The 21868-nt window shown below is 35.0% G+C and overlaps 6 protein-coding genes and 1 long non-coding RNA gene across 7 annotated transcripts; 3 read left to right on the top strand and 4 right to left on the bottom strand.

Moving 5' to 3' along the window:
* Positions 1–767: 767 nt before the first annotated feature.
* Positions 768–1653, bottom strand: LOC119640388 (probable RNA helicase armi). Its single transcript, XM_038038375.1, has 3 exons — positions 1291–1653; positions 1056–1219; positions 768–985 (listed from the first exon to the last, which is right to left on the bottom strand). The coding sequence occupies exons 1-2, from the start codon at positions 1462–1464 to the stop codon at positions 1154–1156; spliced, it is 240 nt and encodes a 79-aa protein (XP_037894303.1). The 5' UTR covers positions 1465–1653; the 3' UTR covers positions 768–985; positions 1056–1153.
* Positions 1654–2838: 1185 nt separating this feature from the next.
* On the bottom strand, positions 2839–3626 carry LOC119640499 (sorting nexin-20-like). The gene is made up of 2 exons (XM_038038585.1): positions 2940–3626; positions 2839–2855 (listed from the first exon to the last, which is right to left on the bottom strand). The coding sequence occupies exons 1-2, from the start codon at positions 3334–3336 to the stop codon at positions 2839–2841; spliced, it is 414 nt and encodes a 137-aa protein (XP_037894513.1). The 5' UTR covers positions 3337–3626.
* A 1874-nt stretch (positions 3627–5500) lies between these two features.
* Positions 5501–5725, top strand: LOC119640389. The gene is made up of 2 exons (XR_005247664.1): positions 5501–5593; positions 5651–5725. It is a non-coding gene; the product is annotated as an uncharacterized LOC119640389 (long non-coding RNA).
* On the bottom strand, positions 5566–8116 carry LOC119640387 (actin-binding protein IPP). The gene is made up of 5 exons (XM_038038374.1): positions 7319–8116; positions 7068–7259; positions 6166–7007; positions 5854–6109; positions 5566–5788 (listed from the first exon to the last, which is right to left on the bottom strand). Exons 1-5 carry the CDS (start codon positions 7757–7759, stop codon positions 5654–5656), a joined length of 1866 nt encoding a protein of 621 aa, XP_037894302.1. The 5' UTR covers positions 7760–8116; the 3' UTR covers positions 5566–5653.
* A 335-nt stretch (positions 8117–8451) lies between these two features.
* On the top strand, positions 8452–11092 carry LOC119640417 (NHL repeat-containing protein 2). The gene is made up of 3 exons (XM_038038451.1): positions 8452–8708; positions 8777–9981; positions 10112–11092. The coding sequence occupies exons 1-3, from the start codon at positions 8480–8482 to the stop codon at positions 10892–10894; spliced, it is 2217 nt and encodes a 738-aa protein (XP_037894379.1). The 5' UTR covers positions 8452–8479; the 3' UTR covers positions 10895–11092.
* Positions 11093–11463: 371 nt separating this feature from the next.
* On the bottom strand, positions 11464–12995 carry LOC119640506 (GILT-like protein 1). The gene is made up of 3 exons (XM_038038594.1): positions 12754–12995; positions 12343–12687; positions 11464–11934 (listed from the first exon to the last, which is right to left on the bottom strand). Exons 1-3 carry the CDS (start codon positions 12859–12861, stop codon positions 11680–11682), a joined length of 708 nt encoding a protein of 235 aa, XP_037894522.1. The 5' UTR covers positions 12862–12995; the 3' UTR covers positions 11464–11679.
* A 1765-nt stretch (positions 12996–14760) lies between these two features.
* LOC119640467 lies at positions 14761–16858 on the top strand. The gene is made up of 2 exons (XM_038038536.1): positions 14761–15360; positions 15423–16858. The coding sequence occupies exons 1-2, from the start codon at positions 14809–14811 to the stop codon at positions 16197–16199; spliced, it is 1329 nt and encodes a 442-aa protein (XP_037894464.1). The 5' UTR covers positions 14761–14808; the 3' UTR covers positions 16200–16858.
* Positions 16859–21868: the final 5010 nt, after the last annotated feature.

The following is a 21868-nucleotide window of genomic DNA, read 5'->3' as shown; positions in this document are numbered from 1 at the left end:
AAAAATCTTCACACTTTCAAGCATGTATGACATTGAGAATCTATGACTAAGAAAATAGGATTACGATCATTTAAAGTCTCTGAAGGGCTAGTCAACAAGCATTGTACTAATATATGTGTACTAGTTATACATTTTAACTCACCTCTCTCCATAGGTATTATGCATGAGTTGAAAGTCGAGATTTGCCATTCAGGCGGATAACTTGTAAAATTAAATAAGTTTAATTGGCGTATTTTCCAAAACACTATATATACATCTGGAGGAGATGATAGAAGAGCAAAAGCGACCAAATCAAGGAAGAAGAATCGGAAACAATCAGGAAACCATTAAAACCATTAAAAACATTACCAATTTCTTTTATATATATATATATATATATATATATATATATTAATAAAGCTATTTTAAGTATATAATAAAGCTATTATATAAATAAAGCTATTTATATTTAAATATAAATTACATAAATTAATACATAACAGACAACAAAAAATAAAATTAAAGCAAAAAATAAAATTAAGGCGCAAAACATAACATTTTTAATTTTCATTTAACAAACTGAACAATAAAAAAACAAAACAACAACAAAACAAAAAAAATTGAAACTAAATTAATTCAATAATTAAAAGTAATTCAATTATCTTATCTTAATGTTATTAATTAAAAAATGAAAAATGAATATTAAGGCCAAAAGTAATTAATTATCTTGAGTATTAACTGTTCCTTCGGCTAGTGGGTCAGACAACGTTGCCGGTAAATGACCGAGGTAGGCATCATTATCGATGCAGTAATTTATGATCATGCGCCAATGAGGATCCAAAAAGAGTGTGTCGGGGTTTCCGTATATCATAAGCAGACAACGAGGCCGAGAAATTGCGAGTCTGGTTGATCTTTCGTTTCGTATGAATCCTAATCCATGGTGCATATCGTCACATATATGCTCCTTGCTTGATCTCACTCCTGAGATTAATATTATATCGCGTTTCTAAAAAAGACCAAGCTAAATCAACATTGGTATTAATTGCAACATTAGTGTAATTTTAAGAAAGTTATACCTGTCCTTGGAATTCCTCCACAATGCCAATTTTAGGCATTGCTACGTCGGCATCAACAAAAAGATTTCGCAAATGTTTAACCTGTTTCATGGACGGACTTATGATGCCAATAGATTCAGCTTTTTAATGTTATGACGATACAATTTGGCTGTCATTAGAAAGACCTTGAAAAAAAAAAAAATTTTATAAAATACTAGATAGAAGCGATTGTACTTTTAAACTAAAGGGAACTTACTTCCTTCGCTTCGTAAGGATTATACCACGATGGCGAGTCGTTTTTCTGCAGATTTGCAGAACGTATTCCGCGGAAGAATACGCCATGTGTTTTGGGCCGATTTAGTGATTGCGGCAGTAAATCGTCAAGTTGCTTCAGCATTGCAGCTTCCCAAGAATTTTCTTCTCTTATCATTGGTTTCGCATTGTAGAACAGTCCATTATAAACATTCACTATAGAGGGCAACGCCCGGTAATTGTAGAGTAAATTTGTAACCAGGCGAGGGTCAAAACCACACGTAAGGGGAAAACTATCAACGTTAATTAGAGTCGAGATGATAAATCCTTCCTTTTTTCAGGAAATTATATCTCTCAGTGATACTGTCACTTGCAGCTATACTTTTTGCTAACAAAAAATTCGTCATATTTTTGATAAGTTAGATTCAATTCTTCCCTTGAATTTCATTACCAGCAAATGCAGTCTTCATGAACATTCTCGAATCGATCTCTACCTCAAAACAAAATGTCAACTTCTCTTGTATAAGGTTGTTATGCCAAGAAAAGCTCCTTTTTTATTACAACAACGGATACGATATACGATATATATGCCACCGACGGTTCCGTCGGACATAATGTATCCGGCTTCTCGGTCGTGAAACATCTATCTAAAACAGTATATCGAGTCAAAGTGGCGGAGGAACTTTGCTCAACTTTTATTGAGTTGCTCGCCATTCGCCATGCTATTAAGTTTGCTATCTCCGATGGTATCAGAGGCTTTGTTATTTTTTCTGACAGCAGGTCAGCTCTACTTCTAATAAATAAAAGAGATGCAGAGAATCAATATATGGCCACTGCGGCTTTTTTTTAAATGTAAAAGCCGACTTTCATGTAGGGAGAGCTCGTGTTGATGGAACAATTTTGTCCATCAAATACACTACCAATTCGCAACCACATCCTTCAACAGCTAAACGACGAATTTAAACAGATCGCGCGCGTTAAATCCAAACGTCTTTTCTATAAATTAAATCCCACATTTCAATTCAAAATCTTTTCTGTATCTTCTTTTAATTCCTGGGAAATCAAAATTCTTTATAGACTCATGAGTGGTCACACTTATGACAAAATTTTTTTAAAAATGATTCGTATTATACCATGTGATGTTTGTGAAGTTTGCAACGTTGTTGAGTCTGCTGGGCATCTAATCTTCAGACGTCACAGGCTTGATGGCATTAGAGATTCCTTTAGCTTCTTCAAGTTATATGGCTATCTCCTCGTACTCTTTGTAGCAAAAAATTTACGTCATCTCGGGGAAGTAACTTGCTTTATTAGAAAAGCTAATTTATCCTTTTAGAATTTTTTTTTTTTCCTATTCTTTCCTTTTTTTTTTGCGTTCAATCATCTTCTATTACCATAGCATTCGTTTTCAGCCAAAGTTTGCAACACTGTTTGACTTTCAAGAACTCAACAAGCACAATTACAAACACACACACAATTGCACCTAGCATGCTGGCTCCAGTTATTATGGCCGCCCTTTTTTTTGTTACGTTTTGTACACAATTGTGACCAAAAATTACCACAGTTTATTATCTAGAGATATAAGCCACAAAACTTAGTCCATCTCCATTCAACGTACCAAAAAAAAAAAAAATAGTTTATTTAATAAGAGGAAACTATTTTCCAATATCGGTACACAGCTATCATTGCGTTCATCCATTAATTGACAGGCCTTAGTTAATTCGTTATTTTGCAAAAAGTGTAAAAATTCTGGAGATTGCTTTAGAGTCTCATTATTAACAATATAATTCAGAAATGCTTCAAAGGAAGCTCCACGTTCAGCTATAAGGATAGCAGAAAAGTTACCCATTAAAACTTTATTTGGAAAATCTACCCTAGACATGAGAACATGATGATCACGCCTAAGTTTAATATACAATTCACGGAAATCTGTGTAACGTCTTTTTATAACAGCCGGTCCAGAATCCGCTGCGAATTTTGAACCCAAACGTACCGTTAAATCATAAACGACATAACGTTTCACTTTTAAATCTTCACCATTTGGTGGTATCATTCATGACTCTCATTCGGGCGTGCGGCAATCACGCAACGATCGATGCTTTTAAGAGTGCACACAAGCTTCTCTGGTACTAGGCGTGCAGATTAACTGATGTTTGCCTTTTTGGATTCAAATTTGGAACAGGTGCCAGGTTGTTACAGAGCCCCTTAGGTTACACCATATCTCACGGGGATGGCTTCGGTGATGTAGTTTTTTAATATTTTTTAAAAAATTATTGCCTTTTGATACTTAAATGCACGTTTATTGCTCCGTTGCCTCTCCTTCAAAATGTGCAGTGGCATTAACGTGAAAGCCATTGTTTTTTACTTTGAATGTAAGTTTGGCAGGGATCGACGCGTGTCGCAGAGTCCTTAAATTTAATATTTCTTGCAAGAACGGCCCTCATATTCTATTTTTTTTAGATTTTTCGAAAAAGTTTTTTTTTTTTGTTAGTACTTGGTCGAGCTTAACTCATCCCAAAAACAATAAAAAAAAGAAAGTAAAAGTACTTCTGAATTTCATAGAGCTAATGTTTACTGCTAGCATTTTTCGCCCACTTATTAACTAAGTTATAAAAATTCGTACATAAGAATAATTTGACGTAAAGATTAGCTTTACCAACATATCAGTTTGGGGAAAATGAAATCCATTATTTTTATATGAACTTCAGGACTTTATTTAACATGCTTCGGATTGTCCGATTTGGGTCAAATACGCACCGTTTTGTTGTATGATTTGTTGCCATTTTAAAGGTAACTTCAAAATGCCTCTCTCATAGAAGTCCTGATCTCTATTTGCAAAAAACTCTAGTAGTCGATTTTCACAATCCTCCCTAAATTCCAATTTTTTAACATTAAAGAAATTTTGCAATGCAAGAAAAAGCCGTTTGAGGTGCTTCACCGCTCTTTGACCACGATCGTTTTCGCACAGGGTTATCGTATGTGACCCATTTCTCATCTCCAGTCACCATCCGTTTAAGAAATGGGTCTATCTCATTCTGTTTGGCCAAGGCTTCGCAGATGGAAATTCGATCCATCATGTTTTTTTCTGTTAATTGGTGTGGCACCCAAACATCGAGCTTATTTTTGAATCCAGCTTTGTGTAAATGGTTTAAAACTGCTTTATGGTTGTTTTTTAGCTCCTGGGCGATGTTACGACTGCTAACATGCCGGTCAACTTCGATCATTTCTCCGATTTTATCGACATTTTCGACGACCGGCCTACCTGTGCGAGGTGCATCTTTAACATCAAAAATTCCTGAACGGAATCTACGAAACCAAAATTGCACATAATTGGCTGTTACAGTATCGGAACCGTAAACACCATTTACAATTTTAGCCGCCTGGCTTGAACTGAATGCATTAAACAAAAAACAGCAAAAGAATTTTTTTTACTGCGAAATGTCACCTTTCCAACGAGCATAAATCTGAAATTGTTTGATCGATACTTTACGAGAAATCTATCAATGCAGCCATCTACCGAAAAAATAATGGATTTCTTTTTCCCCAAACTAATATATGCTTATTCTCCCATGTTTGGGATTTCTATACAAATTACTGAGAACATATATGCTTATTCTTTAAAGGCAGCAAATTTTATACAAATACATGTTCAATTATTAAAAAATGTAAACAAACGTATTCAAACATATTCTTAGATGTTGGCATTTTTATACAAATTATTGGGAATATATATGCTTATTCTTTAAAGGCACGAAATTAAAGGAGAGAAGTAAGATGGGGATTTGTACCATTATGCAGCCTTCGAAGTCCTCTTATTCCTATTGATCTTACTTCGTTTTTTTTTAAATAAAAGTAATAAATAATCAAATTAAGTTTTCACGTTAAAATAGCTGGATTCAAACGGTCAAAACTATTTTTGGATGAAAATTATTCATCATTTTACCTAGCAGCAAGATTCCGTCTAGCATCTAAAAAACTAGCCACAATAGTTCACTGTTTTTTCAATAAGAAAATTAGTCTTGTATAACAGTATTTTAGGCCTTCCTCTTTTAATTTTGCACAGAATTACACTGAAATAAATAACGTATGAATAACGAACATCATTAATTATTATTTATTTAAATATTTGTTCAATGTTCGATATTCACTGAAGGGAATTTGAATTCAAAAATTTGATTAATTTTCCGGCACTTTTATTTACTTTTGAAACATATTACGCATACACATTTAAAATAATTACGTAAAAAAGTATTTAATGTTAAAAATGTTCCAAGCCATATTTCTTCAAGATAATACGATAAAAAATAAATGTAATAAGAGTTTAAAGTAAAGTAATCAAATTAAAGCTTAGATGTTTGATATTTTAGAAGTTAAACAACTACGGCTCCTGCTTCCGAACGACTCACCGGCAAATCGGGACAACTCTTCCAGTTATCCGTTAAAGGATCATAACATTCTACAGCGCTTATGGTAACCTGAGCTCGATAGAAAGTTGCTTCACACGGCTGGGTCATAAAAACAAGGTTCTTCTTGAAATCTGATTCGCTAACATGCTTAAAGTATTTAGTACCTGTTCTCCGCCAGCAACATATAATAACCCATCAGCAGCTGCCACGGCCGGTATAGCACGTGGAATCGACATAGGGTAGACGCTAGACCATTTATTTTCATCGAAGCTGTACCGTTCGACTGAACTTAATACTCCTTGTGAGCTACTGTTACCACCCACAACGTAAAGATAACGGTCCAATATGGCGACACCCATTTGGCAGCGGGGAACTTGCATTCGAGCTAAACATTCCCATTCCTGCGTAACAGGATTATAGCTAAACAAGTAAGTAAATGATTAGAAAGCTTAAAATTTTATTTTGCTTTTAAGCACCTCACTAAATTCGGCAAATAGCGCGTAGATGTAGTACAACCACCCACAATATAGATAAGGCCCTCAAAGCTTACTACCCCCATACTAAAACGCGGTTCAGGCAAGTTGCCTATAATTTGCCACACATTTTCCTCGGAGTGGTAGCATTCAATCGAATCCCCTATATCGTCACCAATCCATCCACCCACAGCTAATAGACTATTGCCTAAAGCGCACAATCCAAACTCACACCGTGGCACTACCATTGGAGCTATTGGTAACCAGCAATCATTTTGCGGATCATAAACTTCGCCATTGGCCAGAATTTGGGCACCTCTCTCTCCACCCACAACATAGATTTTACCATTTAATGCCGCGACACCCGGTAAAATTCGACCAATCTCCATTGGTGCCGTTTCATTCCATTCACGACGGAATATATCAAACTTAGCCACCGTATCGAATATGTCGTCCTCTGGATTCCATGTGGTTGAAGTTTCCCGTCGCGATCCACCAATTATGTAGATATTTTTTTTGGCTAATTCGCGTGGACATACGCGTAACGGAACCAATTGACCGCGCTTTGATGCTATATCACGGCAAATGGACCGCAAGGCTACTTTTACTGACATATCGCGACAATCCCTTAAAGCCTGATCGATAACTTTGACTGGTACCAACGCTAAGCGCACCAATGAGAGAATTTCAAAAACATAACATCGTCGTTGGGTAACATCGTGTTTAATCCAACGTAAAGCAGCTTGAAATACTTGTGATTCGGAATCAACTCGCAAAAGTTCTGATGTTAACAGTTGAGAAAGTAAAGTTTGTGGAGTATCCAAGAATTCGTCTTCTTCGGTAATCTACGGATCGTGAAATAATAAACTCATACAATAATTATTTTCAATTAATATTTGACTAACCGCCGGAAAGTTAGCATGCACAAAATTTAGTGCGCTTTTAGTTAATGCTTCACAATGGTGTGCCTCTGAAAAGCGTAAAATACCTAAAGCATTGCTGGCATGTAATTCACGACATAAAAATTCGCAACAGCCGTCAACTACTTCATGCAACTGTAACATATCCGCAGCGGCCAAGAGTTCCTGAACATTGGTCTGATCGAAAAAAAAAGTAAATGCAAAGTTTCCTTTTTTTCTTTCAATTTCAAGTCCACCTGTGTGATTTCACATCTCCCCGTGTAAATAAAGTCCAGCAGAATGTTTAAAATCTCACCGTCTATCGTGTGTAAAATTACGGTCTTTTGATTTACTTCGTTCAAACCTAATTCGGGCCTGAACATGGCTTCAAAATAAGCACTGGCAGCACTTAAGACGACGCGATGAGCTGCATAAGTAGTACCACCCGCTACTATGTCTACATCACAAAAGCGAGTTTCACCACGCAACTGATTTAAATTTTCCAACATTTTAAAGGGATATTGTCCACTGCAATAGGGCGACGGCTTGCAACGTTGCGCTGAAATTATATTTGAAGAAGGACCTACATCACTAGCGGCAGAGGTATCTGAGCAAGTAGCACCAGCGTCCGTCGGTGAATCCTTGCCATTACGACAGCCATCATTAAATTCATTTTGATACGATTTCAAAGGCGGCATTTTATTCTCGTTGTAGCAATTGGTAAAGACAAATCAATTACTTTTGAATATAGGAATCACTATTTTGCCACAAACTTGTATGTGTTTGTTATAGCTTTGTAAAACTCAATACAATTCTTCTTCTGGTTAATTTTAATTAATCTTAATTGCTCTGCAATTTTTGTCTTAACCTTTCCTTTGCTAGCGTCTTTCCCTTTTCTCTTTAAACGACACCCATCACTTGAAATTACTTTTATACATCTATTTAACAATTTCATTTGGTAAATTTGGACTCAGGCGATTACATATTTTCTCAGTCAAACGCCTTTTTCTTATTAGAAAATTTTGTATACAAAAAAAATATCAGCTGATACCGAAAACATGAAATGTGAAACTAAATTGAAGAATGTCGTTTTGACAGACGAACAAAAATAGTTCCTTTCAAGGAGAAAATAAAGTTTTACCTATAAATAAATTAAAATCCCAAAACAACGAATTTTTTTACGGATTTTAAGCAGTGTTGTTAAAATCGTGTCTTTTTTTTCAATTTTAATTTAAGAATAATTTTCATGAAGACTTGTTCTTGCACAAAAAACTGAATGAAGTTACAAATTTTTATTATTCGGTTTTGCGATATAACGTTTTATAAACGTCGCTTGCCAACCCTTTTTCTTCAATGCATGTGACAGTTTGCATTTGTTGGTACTATTTTTCTGTTGCTGCAAATCTTCAAGTTAATTTATGAAATATTGGAAGTATTTTAGAAAGATCCTAAATAAAAATAATATGGATTGCAATGATCTGGAACCTGTTGATATGATAGTTTATATAACCGAAGAGCTGCAAGCCCGCTACCATAGTGCCAAAGATGTATCATCGTATGCTCACATTTTTCAGGATTTTTTAAGGCGTTGGGAAGCAGACAGTGCCCTAGATGTTGTAAAAAAACAAAAAATTGAGTTTGAAAAAGGTACAAACTTTATGAGTGCTTGTGTGACAAACGTTGCAGATTACTTAATGCGGCCTTTTTTTATGCAGATCTAGATTGGTTTAATGTAAATCAACCTTTGACCTTGACAAGTTTGCACGGAAAATTAGTAATATTGGATTTTTTCACATATTGCTGTATAAACTGTATGCACGTATTACCTGAACTGCGTAAGTTGGAAGAATTATATCCCATTGAACGGGGCTTAATTGTTGTGGGAGTCCACAGCCCTAAATTTGAAAATGAAAAAGTAGCAAATAATATTTTGGCTGCTGCTCAGCGTTACGGCATCAAACACCCCATAGTAAATGATGAACACATGTCGTTATGGCGTTGTATAGGTATAAAGTGTTGGCCTACCTTGTTGTTGTTAGCTCCTAGTGGAGCTCCTTTATTGATGCTTATGGGTGAAGGCCACGGTCTATTTCTGGAATATTTTGTTGGCGAAGCGTTGCGTTTTTTTGGTAAACGGGGGGAATTGAAAAACTTTTTGTTACCTTTGAAGCCATTGGATTTACAACCAGCGTCAAAATTATGCTTTCCCTCTAAAATTGCTATTAGCGATGAAGGCAACTTTGCTATAGCTGACGCTGGCAACCACCGTGTATTGGTGGTAAATGCGTCTGGAGTTGTTCTACATAAAATAGGCAGTGGAATGGTGGGTTTGATTGATGGCGATTTCTTCACTTCGCGTTTCAATTCACCCCAAGGAGTTGTTTTCTTAGAAAATGATGTTCTGATTGTGGCGGATACTGAAAATCATGCCTTACGTAAGGCTAGTTTAAATACAGGTTTGGTGGAAACATTGGTTGGTACGGGTGAGCAGGGACATGATCGTATTGGCGGCAAAATTGGACCTTTGCAAGACATATCTTCGCCTTGGGATGTTGCCATATTTCGTACTCGCGATATGGACATGTCATTTCATATGGATGAACAAAATATACCCGAAAAAAATATTGTACTTATAGCGATGGCTGGTACACATCAAATATGGGGTTATTTTGCTGAAGGTGTTATTTGGTGGAAATTTCGTAAATTTGAACCGGGTACTTGTGTTTCGCTCATTGGCAACGGGACAGAGGAGAACCGGAATAATTCTTACCCGCAAAACGCAGCCTTCTCTCAACCTTCGGGGTTAGCAATGGCAAAAGATTTTCTCTACATAGCGGATAGTGAGAGCTCAAGCATACGTAAAGCGTCTATGGTTGACGGAAAAGTTTTGCCCGTTGTGGGAGGCGATCGCAACCCGCAGGTAAATTTAAATTATTATATTCAGTCGTTTTGTGTTTCAAAATTTTAAGAATATTATTTGAAAAATGTATTGTCTGAATACTTAGCAAGAAAGAACATATAAAAAAGGGGTCTATACCTTTCCTTTCTAGAATCTTTTTGCTTTTGGCGATGTGGACGGCAAACAGTATGCAGCCAAATTGCAACATCCTCTAGCTGTGGCCTATAACCACCGCAACGATAAAGTTTATGTGGCCGATACTTACAATCATAAAATAAAAATCATAAATTTGCAATCAAATTCTATTGAAACTTTACCCATAAAATCGTCGGATGGTGTGAGTTTAGAAGAGTTTGGCGAACCTTCTGGCCTGTGCGTAGATAGTCAAGGAGAATTCATTTTAGTCTCTGATACTAACAACCACCGGATCCTACGAGTTTGTTTGAAAAGTTTAAGGTCTGAAACTTTTTCTTTGAATTTCAACTCTATCAATAATAACACGGTCACAGATGGTCCTTCGAATTTTGCTCCGGAACTAATTAAGAGTCTACCATTAAGACTTTGCAAAAAACTGAGATTACTCATTAACATTACGTTGGATAATCAAATAAAATTTACTGCAGAAGCGCCACAAAAATGGTCGTTAATAAGCGCTAATAGTACCTTAAAAGCTCTACAAACCAGAGGCGATGTGGAGAATGGCAAAATTGTGTTAAATTTGCAACGGGTTGAAGGTGATTTATTAAATCCGCCAATAGAAAGTTTAAAAATCCGAATTTCGTTAAATCTGTGCGACGCTAAAACATGTTTAATGAAAAGCTTTTCTGTAGTCTTAAATGATGAAGAGGAAATTTTTCCGACGAATGCCGATAATTCACTTAATGAAGAATGCCTTCGTGTTCATATTACGACCAACCACATAAGCCTTACTTAAAATTGTGTGATTAATCATAGCGTTGTTAATTTCTTTTTGTAGTATTTCTTAAAATATTTTTTATTTATTCTTCAAGATTTGTTGTAATTTTTTTTAATTAAGAAAAAATCATTTAAAAAGTATAAATAACCAAGTAAAAACAAATCTGCATTCTATTAGCTGCTAACTTTTTACACCCACTTTCTTAGCCCTTTAATATAAAAATTACAAAGTAATTGTTAATTGCCGGTGTATTAGTAATTTGGACTATAAACGGTCATGGGAGGGTTCTGCGCTTTTTATGTTATTCAAGCGCGTTTATAGAAAGTGCATCTGGCAGCAGGAGCTTGAGGTTAGTAAATATATTTACCAAATTCTAGATCAACATCCCCTAAATTATTTGCAGGTAAAACGTTTTGTTTATTGTGTATATTTGTCAACATTCACCCAATCTTTCATGTGTATTTTATGCGACAATGAGCGCCCCAACAGCAAAAGTACGAATAAATGTCCTCCTCCTTTCTTTGGTTGATATAAAACCATTATTTTAGCAATTCCATTACAAAGAAAAAATAATTTCAAAATAAAATATATATTTTATTCGATCAGTCAAACGCAAAATTAGAATAGCCCTATATATTATATATAAAATGATTCGTTGGCAATATGATAAAAGTATGCGTTAAAATATTATATACATTTCGAAAAGATCACAAAAAATTAAACATACATTTATGTAAATGCCATAGCTGTGTACAAATATTCTAATATAACGAAGGTACACATAACTGATTGACTTGGAAATTTTAAAGATACTCGCGACAACTTGCCTCAATATCTTCATGTGCTCCAGCAATTTTGCAAATTTCGCCGAATATATTTTTTAATATAGCGGCTTGGCGACCTTGAGAACCGTCCAACGTTATGGTGGGTATAAAAGTGACAGTCGGTCGTAAGGCGTGTGTGGCGTCACCACTCAATTTCAACAATTCACCTCCACGAGGGCTGTCAAAACATTTTTGTATTAGGTCCCTGTTTTCAAGACCATGTTGTGTTGCACACTAGATGAAAATCGAGACGAGAACGTAAAATTTAATTATGCATTCATAGCAAAATTTTATTTATCTTTTAATTCGTAGCGCTGTTACTATCTAAGAATCCGACAATATACGTAATATTTTAGTGAAGAAGAGATTCTCTGCTAATTTACCTACGTGGTAAGCTTTTTCGTTATAATGGACAAAACGAATATCACCACAAACGTATTTTTAATACAATTCAATGATTGAAATTTGTTGGGAAATAATTAAGCATGTGCTCTGTTAGTATTTATGCCTCAAATCTAACCGCCTAAAATTTGTCATATAATTATATGCAGCATATTTGCTGCAGAGAGAAGAGAGATTTTCTTTGAAGGCGTTTAGCCAAGATTATGCAAAAATTCGTCATTAGTTTCAACTTCATTTTACCTTATGCAAAGCCTCTTTGGGTAATCGATTGTCTTTTATCATGCAAGCTATTACATCTAAACGTTTATGGGGATCTTCTATTGCCTCTATGGCGCAAGCATGATATATATTGGCTTGACATTCAACTGGTCCATGTTGACAATCAAAACGAAAGCTGCCATCTTGATTGGTAAAAGTTTGCGCCTTGCCATACGGCACCAAAGTCACTTCCATAATTTTTGAAATTTTTTGAAAAACCGGGAGTAGTTGTTTTATGATGAAATGTTTCGAATCAGGGCATAAGGCTTCGTAATACACCGATACTACAACTGGAGCTTTAGGATCCCGCACATAGTTTTGTGAGACCTAAGTGCAAGTATTTAAAATTATGTTATTGTCTCAATTTCCTAGTGTTCTGCTGTTTATACTTACTGTCATAATATTACCATTACCATTGTAGACTATGTAGCGAACTAATAGTAACAGTATAAGGAATAATACTAAAGAAAAAAATATACGTTTACGTGCAGGAGAACCCATTTATTCGACGTTCCACCGTTTCAATTATGCGGTTATGGTTAGTAAATGCAATTGTTCCATTAATTTCATCTTCCACTTTTCTTCCAAAAAATTTGTTGATTCGATTGTCAAACCGTTAATATGTCAGACGTACAAAAAATAGTGTTGCCTAATGTATAATAGTAACAGCAGGCATTTTTAAATATTGAGGGAATTTCATTAATGAACAATAATCCCGCTGTAGATGACTTTAAACTTTGCCGGCTTTTTACACAACTTTTTGGGAATTGACTAAACATGTTGTCTTGAGTATATACGCAAGTAAACAAAAAGAAAAAAATGCGCAGAAAGAAGTGATGATCGTTTCTATTAAATTTTTAGAATGGGTCATCTAATTAATGGTTATCGTAGACTAACGTACACTTTTTTTATATTAAGTGATCGCCAATTTGGTTTATACGGTTTATTTTGTAAGAAATGAAACACATTGGGGAACATTTATTTCAACGTTGAGATGTATTCATCAAATTGTGTTATTAGAGAATCATAAATGTTACATTTCAAAATGAGTTTTCGATGGTGTCACAAGATTAACGCCTATTTTAAATAAAAGTGGGACATTTTGTACGTTATCCAATACACTGATTATCTATAAAATCGAAATTCATTCGAATGAATTTAAATGTGATTTTCTTATAGCAATACTTACAGGAGTATGAGAAAAAGTCTACATCTATCTCAAATGAGGAAGCGAGCTGAATTTTTATGAGTTTTATCTTCAAGAAATTGGTATAGCATATCAAATTCTTGAAATTTGTCATGGTCGTGCAGGCGACGTCGCAAAAACTCCGGCAGCATTACGGCATCAATAAGTGGTGTTACACAAACAATTAAAATTTTTTATTTAATAAATTTTCATTATCACTAATTAATAAATAAGTTTGTTTACTTTTTTATTTCACTTCCTTATTATTTTTTTCTTTTGGTTAGGTATATTAAAGAAGAGTCAATTAGGCCCATTAACGACAAGAGCATTATTTATTTATTTTTATTTATATTTATTTATATATTAGCATTAGTCTGCATTTGGTGGCAATTCTATTGAATTGAAAGAGCGAGTCTGCATTTGGTGGCAATTCATTAGCATTATATCCCGAAACGTAATGAAATTTTAATACGATTTAGGGTTGATAAAGCAGTAAGAGGGTTGATACAATATGTCATTTCATTTCGTATTTTCGTTTTTACATTGAAAACACCCAAGTGGTAAATACAATGGAGACCGCGCTGCCATCTTGCTTTACAAAAAAACAACAAAATTGTGATTCTTAGTGTGGAACTTATTTCGTTAGCTTTATATTATATTGTTAACCTTCATTTTTGCGTTAATTGATCCATAAATTAGAAATGACCACTTATCGCTCTTTAACAAAAAAAATTTGATGAATGTATATTAACTTTAAAATGTTCTTTATTGCTCGTTTTTCATTTCTTACAAAATAAATGGTATAAAGCAAAATTTCAAATCACATAACGTAAAAAAAAAGTACATTAGTCTAAGGTAAACATAATTACATAGATAACTTGAAAAGAAATGATCATTTCTTCTTGTGCATCTATCTCTTTGGATGTAAAACAGAAACATGTAGTTGTACTTACACAGTCATACAGTTTGTCAATTCCCATAAAGTTCTGCACAAAGTCGACAAAGTTGCACTTTTATTCCGAAAATAGGAATCATATCTCATTGTGGTAGCTGCGGAAGTGAATAATGAGGTTTGCAAGTTAGATTAGATATAAATGAATTCTTTTCTCTTATTAAACCGTACGGTCTTTGTCACTTATTTTCAGATGTTGGCATCACTAATTAAACGTTTTCCACCACATGTTTTAACAGTTTTTTCTTTTTATTTTCTTAAAGTGCAAGGAAACAATTTTGAAAATTTTGAGTGAAAATTCGAGCGAAGGATGGCGAAAAGATTGCGGGAATATGTGAAATATTCAACCAAAGAATTGGATTTACATACAAAAAGGGAAGGGGCGTGTGTTCATAAAGTGAATACTAATATGCACTTGTCCATAGGTCCTTACTGTTTGGCCGATTTTCAGACTAAATTAAAAGCCCACATAGTACGCACAAAAATTGGTTACTATGACGTCTCTTTGGACGGTATAATATTAGATATAAAAAATATTAAAGTTTTAGGGCCATTGGCTGATTTGCGAGCGGATGACTATCACTTGCATATTAACTATAATGCGGATGTGTATATTTTCAAACCGGATATAGGAGCAGTGTTGACCGGCATTATTAAGCATATTGGTGCGAAACATTTGGGTGTCATTTTATATCGAGTATTTAACGCTCACCTAAAGTTTCCATATAAAGTGGCTAAAGAAGATATCCAAATGGACCAAGAGGTGAAGTTTCGTGTTGTTAATCATAATCTGCTTCATACCTATCCCTACATAGAAGGGGAACTCTTAACAGCGAATGGAAAGGAAATGCAGATGGGAAAGGTAAATTTATTTGATGAATAAAAATTCTCTTCCATATTTAGGTTTTCCTATTATATTTGCAGAAAGTTGAACATGCTGAAGAGCTTGGAGAACTTGTAAATATGATCAAAGAGGAATTGGTGTCTGACGAAAAGGAAATTCCTGAGACTTCCCTGGAAAGTAAAGAAAAAACTAAAAAAAAGAAAGTTTCCGACGATTCCTTGAAAACATCGAAAAAATCAAGAGCGAAAAAAGTTAAAACAACAGCTTCTGAAGCGACCGTATCGACGACTGATTATAATCGTCCTCAATTTGAAAGTATCACTCCGTCGCTACTACAAGATATTAAAGAAGAGCCAACGATTTCTTGCAGTGATGCCGAAGAGCTTGCTTTGCTGAACTCAACCGGAAAAATCGAAACTGAGAAATCCTTTATAGCAAATGAACATAGCATTATATCCGCTGCAGTAGTAAAATCCGAAAAAATTGTCAATGGAATTCAAGCAGCATTAGAGCCAGATTTATTAGAAAACATGGAGGAATTTTTACCAATCACACCTAGGAAAATTAAAAAGGAAAAATTAGATAATTCATTCGATGCTGAGGGTATTCTAAGTCTCTGGAAATTTAAAGAAGAAGCAGATTCAAGGATTAAAAACCAAACTATGGATTATGCTACTGATGGAAGCGCTTGTTCTACAATACGAAAAAGTAAAAAGCACAAGAGTCACCAAAACGCTTTGAATTTTTCTGCAGATGACACAGATTTTTCCCCAGGGCGAAGAATTAAGAAGTCCAAGGGCTCCCAAAGTAAAATAAGCGCTAACGTTGTACACTTAAAACAAGAGTTGGAAGATTGACATTGATATGTTTGCGAGAGTGTTGGTAGCAATTTAAAATATAATAACTTTCACTAAATTATATTAGTTGTAATCGTACCTTATATAATGTAAGTGCGTAAAGGTACGTTTCATGTATTGGGCGTTTCTTATTCTGTTTTCTCATCTTCCATCATTGTTAGAATTAAAAAAAAAATACTAATTGACCTTAAGCCCGAAAACGATCTTTGTCCGTCAAGAGACAAATCCATATAACCATCCAAAGAAAAGTTATTTGAAAATAGTCTTGCATTTAGGTTCTGCTAATACAGATCTTGTGTGAATATTTACTCCAATCAAGAAGGATGAAGGAAATTTGTTTAGCGAACAGGTCCAATAGAGCGATAAGTTAGTTCTGTTTTTAATTTCTATTTGTTTTTTCTACTCGTCCGTTGAAATGCGATTAATATGGATCGACTGTAATCTAATTTTGGTAGATGTGATTATGTTCGGTTTATTGGTTAGTTCTACATGCCCTTCATTAATTTTACACTAGGTTTTGGCAATGCATCTCACGTTAGTTAGTAATAAATCAAATAGTTGCAATATTGTAAGAGGGAGGCTCACAACCATTTCTCCCCTGCATTTAATTTTTTATTTTTTTTATTTTTTGGTATGTTGAACAGAGATGGACTAAGCCAATAGATTTGTGGCTTATATGTCCAGCTGCATTTAATTTGACATAAATTGAAATGTGGAAAAAAATGAAATTGCAAATAAAATTGATGGAAGTTTAATTTACGTAATGAAACTCAAATTTTATTTTGCTTGTAAAATTAAATTAAATAAACAAGATAATTAAATAGGAATTAATCCATTAAACGACAATCAATAGGACCTTGCTTAATAACTCATCAATGTTAAGGTATTTTAAAATTGGCAATTGAATAAAGAAGAAATTACCGCACGCGCGACATGACCTTCAATATGCATGGGTTTTGAAAGTTAGGTTGCTACAAATTATTACCTCAAGACGCGCTAGGAAAGTCTAGAACCGGATTCCGACTTAAATACACAGAAAGATGTTTAGTTAGTTCAAGTTAGTAGTTACTTGCGTTAGTTGGCAACTCTGCGCGCGCGCTGTCGCCGCGCTGTTACTTTATGTGAAGAAATTTTGAAATGTCATTTTTTTTATCTTATTGCTTTATAGTTTCATACGCGTATAAAGCCTAATTAAATATAAAAGTATGGAAGTGTTTAAATTAATTGAATTTTATTGAAGTTTTTGTTGTGATATTCATTTTAGTTCTTACGATCAGCACCTGGTGCTCCCGCCAATAAGTCTTTTTCTTTTTTTTTTGCGTGTTTACAGTTCTTCTTTGGTTCGCTCTTGGTTTACCGTGTCTTTAACAGTGTGAAGTTTGTGTCTAATTTGAGAGATAAATTTTGTGTATGTGTCAAGCGTTTTGTTTTTTCTTTTTTTCACAATCTCTATCTTTTACATCAAGTCAAAGAAACGGACCCTGAACGATTCATTACTTGTTGACTTTGCGAATGTTTTTGTCATGCGAAGTGTGTAGGTATCAACGGCCATACTGCAGATGCAATCTTAGGGTTTTCTGAATTAAGCACAAATCTCGTAAATTCGTCTGGAAAGTTTGAAAAAATCAAGACGATGTTTGATGAGTTTCGCTATCTAAAGTATTCTTCTCACATCTTCTCCCATAGCCGGTAAAAGACCAGCTCGCAGTTTAGCGTGTGCTACTTCACCTCCACCTTCGTCTAAAACTGATTCGTCGAATCATATGAGGGCTCCATTCTTGTTTACAAAGAACGTTAGCGTTTCTGCTATCGTTGAGTCGGCCGATAGCAAAAAAGTTTTAGCAATACTGAAGTGGCAAGGGTGTCTCCTTCCAAAATTAAAGCTACTCTGTCCGCATCTCCAAAAAATATTAATAAAAATAACATTTCCGCCTCTTCATTTGACTGTTTGGTCGTTTCCGCTGGTCACCATGTTGGGCAAGTTGCACAAGCTGCACGAGCAAGTGCGGTCACTCTCTCCATATTCTCGTGAACTCAAAACTCTACTTGTGAATCCTATAAATATAAATTCGAAAATTCGCTCTACTTTTCTAAATTCAGTAAGCGCGGAGTTTTCCTGTTTGGCCTTCGCTGAAGCTTGTGTAAAGGCTGATTTAAATTCGTCGGAATTTTTTCACAATTCTTTCCAGGCTTTCATGAAGGATCTACTGTACTCCTTATAATGGCAGACTGCTAGATCTTTGTTTTGCCAAATTTCTAGAGATAGTTGTAGATCGCTGTTCACCTTTTAGTGCATCTGAGGATCCGTATCTTCCCACATTTTGCATTTCCTTTCATTTCAGTTATGATGGCCTGTTGCATTCTAATGTGTCAAATCCAAATTCGCCAAATAAATAAACCTATATGCTTAAATCTCATCTTTCACGCGTTACGCTCGATTTTTCTGCAGGGAATATTGAAACTCTACTAGCATCGTTCTATAATAAATGAAAGCGACAATGTTAAAGAAATTGAATTAAAACCATTGTTTTGCGAAGGATTTATATTTTTTCTAGGTAGAATCAAATTCTGTAGATTCCGTACAAACCTTACTCAGGTCGACTAAATTTGAATTTTAGTTGGGAAACTAAAATGTGCATTCTGATTCGTATTTAGAATAGATAGATCCACTTTAGGCAAACGACGATGACTCCATGTCCATGACTAGACGGAGGAAAGATGAATATGGCATGAGTCTTTTTTGATTTAATCGTGATGCATTCAATATGGTCTTGAAAATATAATGAAACGTAACGGGACTTCTTACCATCTTTTTAGAAATAATCAATCTAAAGATTAGTAATCTGCCGACATTACGGACGGAAATAAAAAATTCATATCGATAGTTTCAGCAACCCGGATATAAAAGCCGATTTTTTCGGTGCCACTGACACTAGTCCACTCCTGATATCAAGTGTCGCAACCTGATTCTCCACTTATACGATCGGAAAGGGCTAAGGATATAGTTATGGAGTGCTCAAGAATGAGTGGATTTGTCAAGAAAGCCAAAATCAGTAGGGTAGGCACAGGTATTGTCAACAGACTTGTTCAACTAATCCATGCAGAAAGAGACTAAGCAGAACTCTGCCATGGGTTTGGAGAAGAGAATATTTAATAGATTTATTAGTTGCAACCGTATGAGTTGATTTGGTTATATCAGGACATTCCGCTCGCACTCATGAATTTATGCAGCAAATCAAAGGGTGTGAAGTTGGAGTTAATTTTTAAAGGGCCAAAACGTTCATCAAATTTAATTTAATAATACGAAAAGCACATTTCAATTTTTTAGCTCGTTCGAAACGTGTATTCTTATAGGCTCGCTTGGCATGTTGGCAGCAGTATATAGGCGAGACTTTCCAGGTCGCGACCAATTTTCTAATAGACTATTTTGAGCTGTTCTTATCTACAGCAAATATTTAAACATATTAAAACGTATTAATATTTTTACATCGTTCATGCAGCATTTATGAAAATATTTTAAGTTCTGTAGTTTGGAGGGACAACGTCTTTAAATTTAATCGTAGCCTGACATTTCTATGCGTAAAAATTCGCAAAATCTTCAACAGGCGTAAGTTACGGCCTTTACAGACTCCTATTAGTTATGTTTGAATTTATCTTCGCCCACAACGTAAAAAGTGTTATTTTACTTTACACTTAAAAGAAAAATCGTTGAAAAGTTTGGGATAGTTGAGAAGTTTAATTCTGTTGTATTTAGCTATTTGTATAAAAACAACAACTTCTGCCATTACTATAAAATAATATTGGTTGATAACAATAAGGTTGAAATACTGGTTATGTGCTTACTTACGTATTTGATGGTGTTTTAGCAGGTTCTTGGTTATGTTATGCCCTTACGCCTTTTTTAAACTATCATTATACCACTACTACACTACTATTACTTATGGTCCGAAGATATATTAGGCTTTTGGGGATGTATGTAACACCCAGAAGGAATTAAGATACATCTCCCTTTTATAGTACCGATCGGTTCAAAAAATGATTGAATCCAAGTCTTTTCGGCCGCCTGTTTGTCTGGTTTTCTTTTGGTTATCAAAATGTTAGGGGCCTAAATTCAAAAATTCGTTCTACCTTCCTGAATTCAGTGAGCACGGAGTTTTCCTGTTTGGTCTTCACTGACACTTGGTTAAAGCCGTATCTACATTCGTCGGAACTTTTCCATAATTCGTTTCAAGTTTTCAGAAACGATCGATTGTATCGTAATGGTGGTGGTGTTTTAATTACCATTTCTTCGGCAGTCCCCTCCTATTCATTTGAACTTCCAACTATTCCCGACATTGTATTTCTCGCCATTCGAGTGAAATTTCCTAATAAACACTTATATGTGACCTGCTCCTATATTCCCCCAAATTCGAATATTCTCATATATAAGAAACAGGCAGCACTCATTTACGAAATGGTCAAGCAATCTAAGCCTACTGATATAGTCATTGTGTTGGGTGACTTCAATTTGCCTCAAGTCATTTGGTGTTACAGTGATAGTTCTGGCTGTTTGATTCCTACCTCAACATCTGGTAGAGCCGTTGTGTTCTCTAATGAATTATTTGATCATAATTTAGTTCAATATAATGGTACCCTCAATTGCAATGGTAGTTTGCTATTGATAGCTTACTGTCGTCGTTCTACAACATATTAAATCAAGATATTTTTGCGTCCGTTCGGATCAAGCAGTCCCGTCCTCGGAGCAAGTGTCCCCCGTGGTTTAATAAAACAATTAAGTATTACAAGAATCGGAAAAACAAGCTTTTCAAAATATTCTCGAAAAGTGGTGCTTCTTTGACTATTTCGCTTACTCTGTGGCATGGCATAAATTTAATTCTCTCAACCGCTAATACTATTGCAGACACCTTCAGTTTGTTAAATCCTCCTTGTTTGCTAATCCTAAATACTTTTTTAAGTTCGTTAATTCCAAAAGAAAAATCTCCATAAATCCCTCGCATGTGTTTTTTAATGGCTTCGAGTCCTCGGATGATTTTGAAACTTCAAATCTCTTTGCGGAATACTTCCGACAGAACTTTTCAACTGCCAATTTTGATTTATCAGCAAACTATCCATATCCGATTTCTAGTTTGATTTCAATTTCTAACTTTGTTATATCTGAAAATGACGTTTTTGTAAGTTTGAGCTCTCTAAAATGTAATTGTTCGCGTGGACCTGATGTAATCCCCTCATCTGTACTTACATCTTGTGTTGGCGAGCTATGGGGTGTTATCTCAAAGATTTTGAACAAGTCCTTGAATTCAGGTGTTTTCCCGTTGTGTTGGAAGACTTGTTTCCTTATTCCTATTCACAAAAGTGGTAGTAGGCAACTTAGGGAACTACAGAGGCATTGCCAAGTTGAGTGTCTTGCCTAAACTGTTCGAGCGAATTGTGGCTCAACATATAGCCTTTTCCATGAAATCGTATATTTCTCCTCTCCAACATCGTTTTCGAAAGGGCAGATCTACGGTCAGCAATCAGTTAGAGTTTATTTCTCATGTTTTCAAGGCTTTTTCTAGTGGCTCTCGCACTGATGTGGTATACATTGACTTTAGCAAAGCGTTTGATTTGTTTAACCATAGACCTCTTACTTTTAAACTCCAAGCCTTTGCTTTACCTTTCTTCTTAGTGGA

This window comes from Glossina fuscipes, unplaced genomic scaffold (assembly GCF_014805625.2).
Source record: "Glossina fuscipes isolate IAEA_lab_2018 unplaced genomic scaffold, Yale_Gfus_2 121, whole genome shotgun sequence".
NCBI classification, from domain to species: Eukaryota; Metazoa; Arthropoda; class Insecta; order Diptera; family Glossinidae; genus Glossina; species Glossina fuscipes.
The sequence above is the reverse complement of the archived record's forward strand: the minus strand, read 5'-3'. Positions and strand labels throughout refer to the sequence as shown.

Coding starts and splice junctions, on each gene's coding strand:
- LOC119640467 (XM_038038536.1), top strand. CDS start 14,809: ATGGCGAAAAGATTGCGGGAATATGTGAAATATTCAACCAAAGAATTG. Junction 15,361..15,422: donor AGGAAATGCAGATGGGAAAG/GTAAATTTATTT, acceptor TTATATTTGCAG/AAAGTTGAACATGCTGAAGA.
- LOC119640387 (XM_038038374.1), bottom strand. CDS start 7,759: ATGCCGCCTTTGAAATCGTATCAAAATGAATTTAATGATGGCTGTCGT. Junction 7,260..7,318: donor GGAGATGTGAAATCACACAG/GTGGACTTGAAA, acceptor TTTTTCGATCAG/ACCAATGTTCAGGAACTCTT. Junction 7,008..7,067: donor TGCATGCTAACTTTCCGGCG/GTTAGTCAAATA, acceptor CACGATCCGTAG/ATTACCGAAGAAGACGAATT.
- LOC119640499 (XM_038038585.1), bottom strand. CDS start 3,336: ATGATACCACCAAATGGTGAAGATTTAAAAGTGAAACGTTATGTCGTT.
- LOC119640506 (XM_038038594.1), bottom strand. CDS start 12,861: ATGGGTTCTCCTGCACGTAAACGTATATTTTTTTCTTTAGTATTATTC. Junction 12,688..12,753: donor GTAATGGTAATATTATGACA/GTAAGTATAAAC, acceptor ACTTGCACTTAG/GTCTCACAAAACTATGTGCG. Junction 11,935..12,342: donor CCAAAGAGGCTTTGCATAAG/GTAAAATGAAGT, acceptor ATTTTCATCTAG/TGTGCAACACAACATGGTCT.
- LOC119640388 (XM_038038375.1), bottom strand. CDS start 1,464: ATGATAAGAGAAGAAAATTCTTGGGAAGCTGCAATGCTGAAGCAACTT. Junction 1,220..1,290: donor ATCCTTACGAAGCGAAGGAA/GTAAGTTCCCTT, acceptor TTTTTTTTCAAG/GTCTTTCTAATGACAGCCAA.
- LOC119640417 (XM_038038451.1), top strand. CDS start 8,480: ATGAAATATTGGAAGTATTTTAGAAAGATCCTAAATAAAAATAATATG. Junction 8,709..8,776: donor AAAAATTGAGTTTGAAAAAG/GTACAAACTTTA, acceptor TTTTTTATGCAG/ATCTAGATTGGTTTAATGTA. Junction 9,982..10,111: donor GAGGCGATCGCAACCCGCAG/GTAAATTTAAAT, acceptor TTTCCTTTCTAG/AATCTTTTTGCTTTTGGCGA.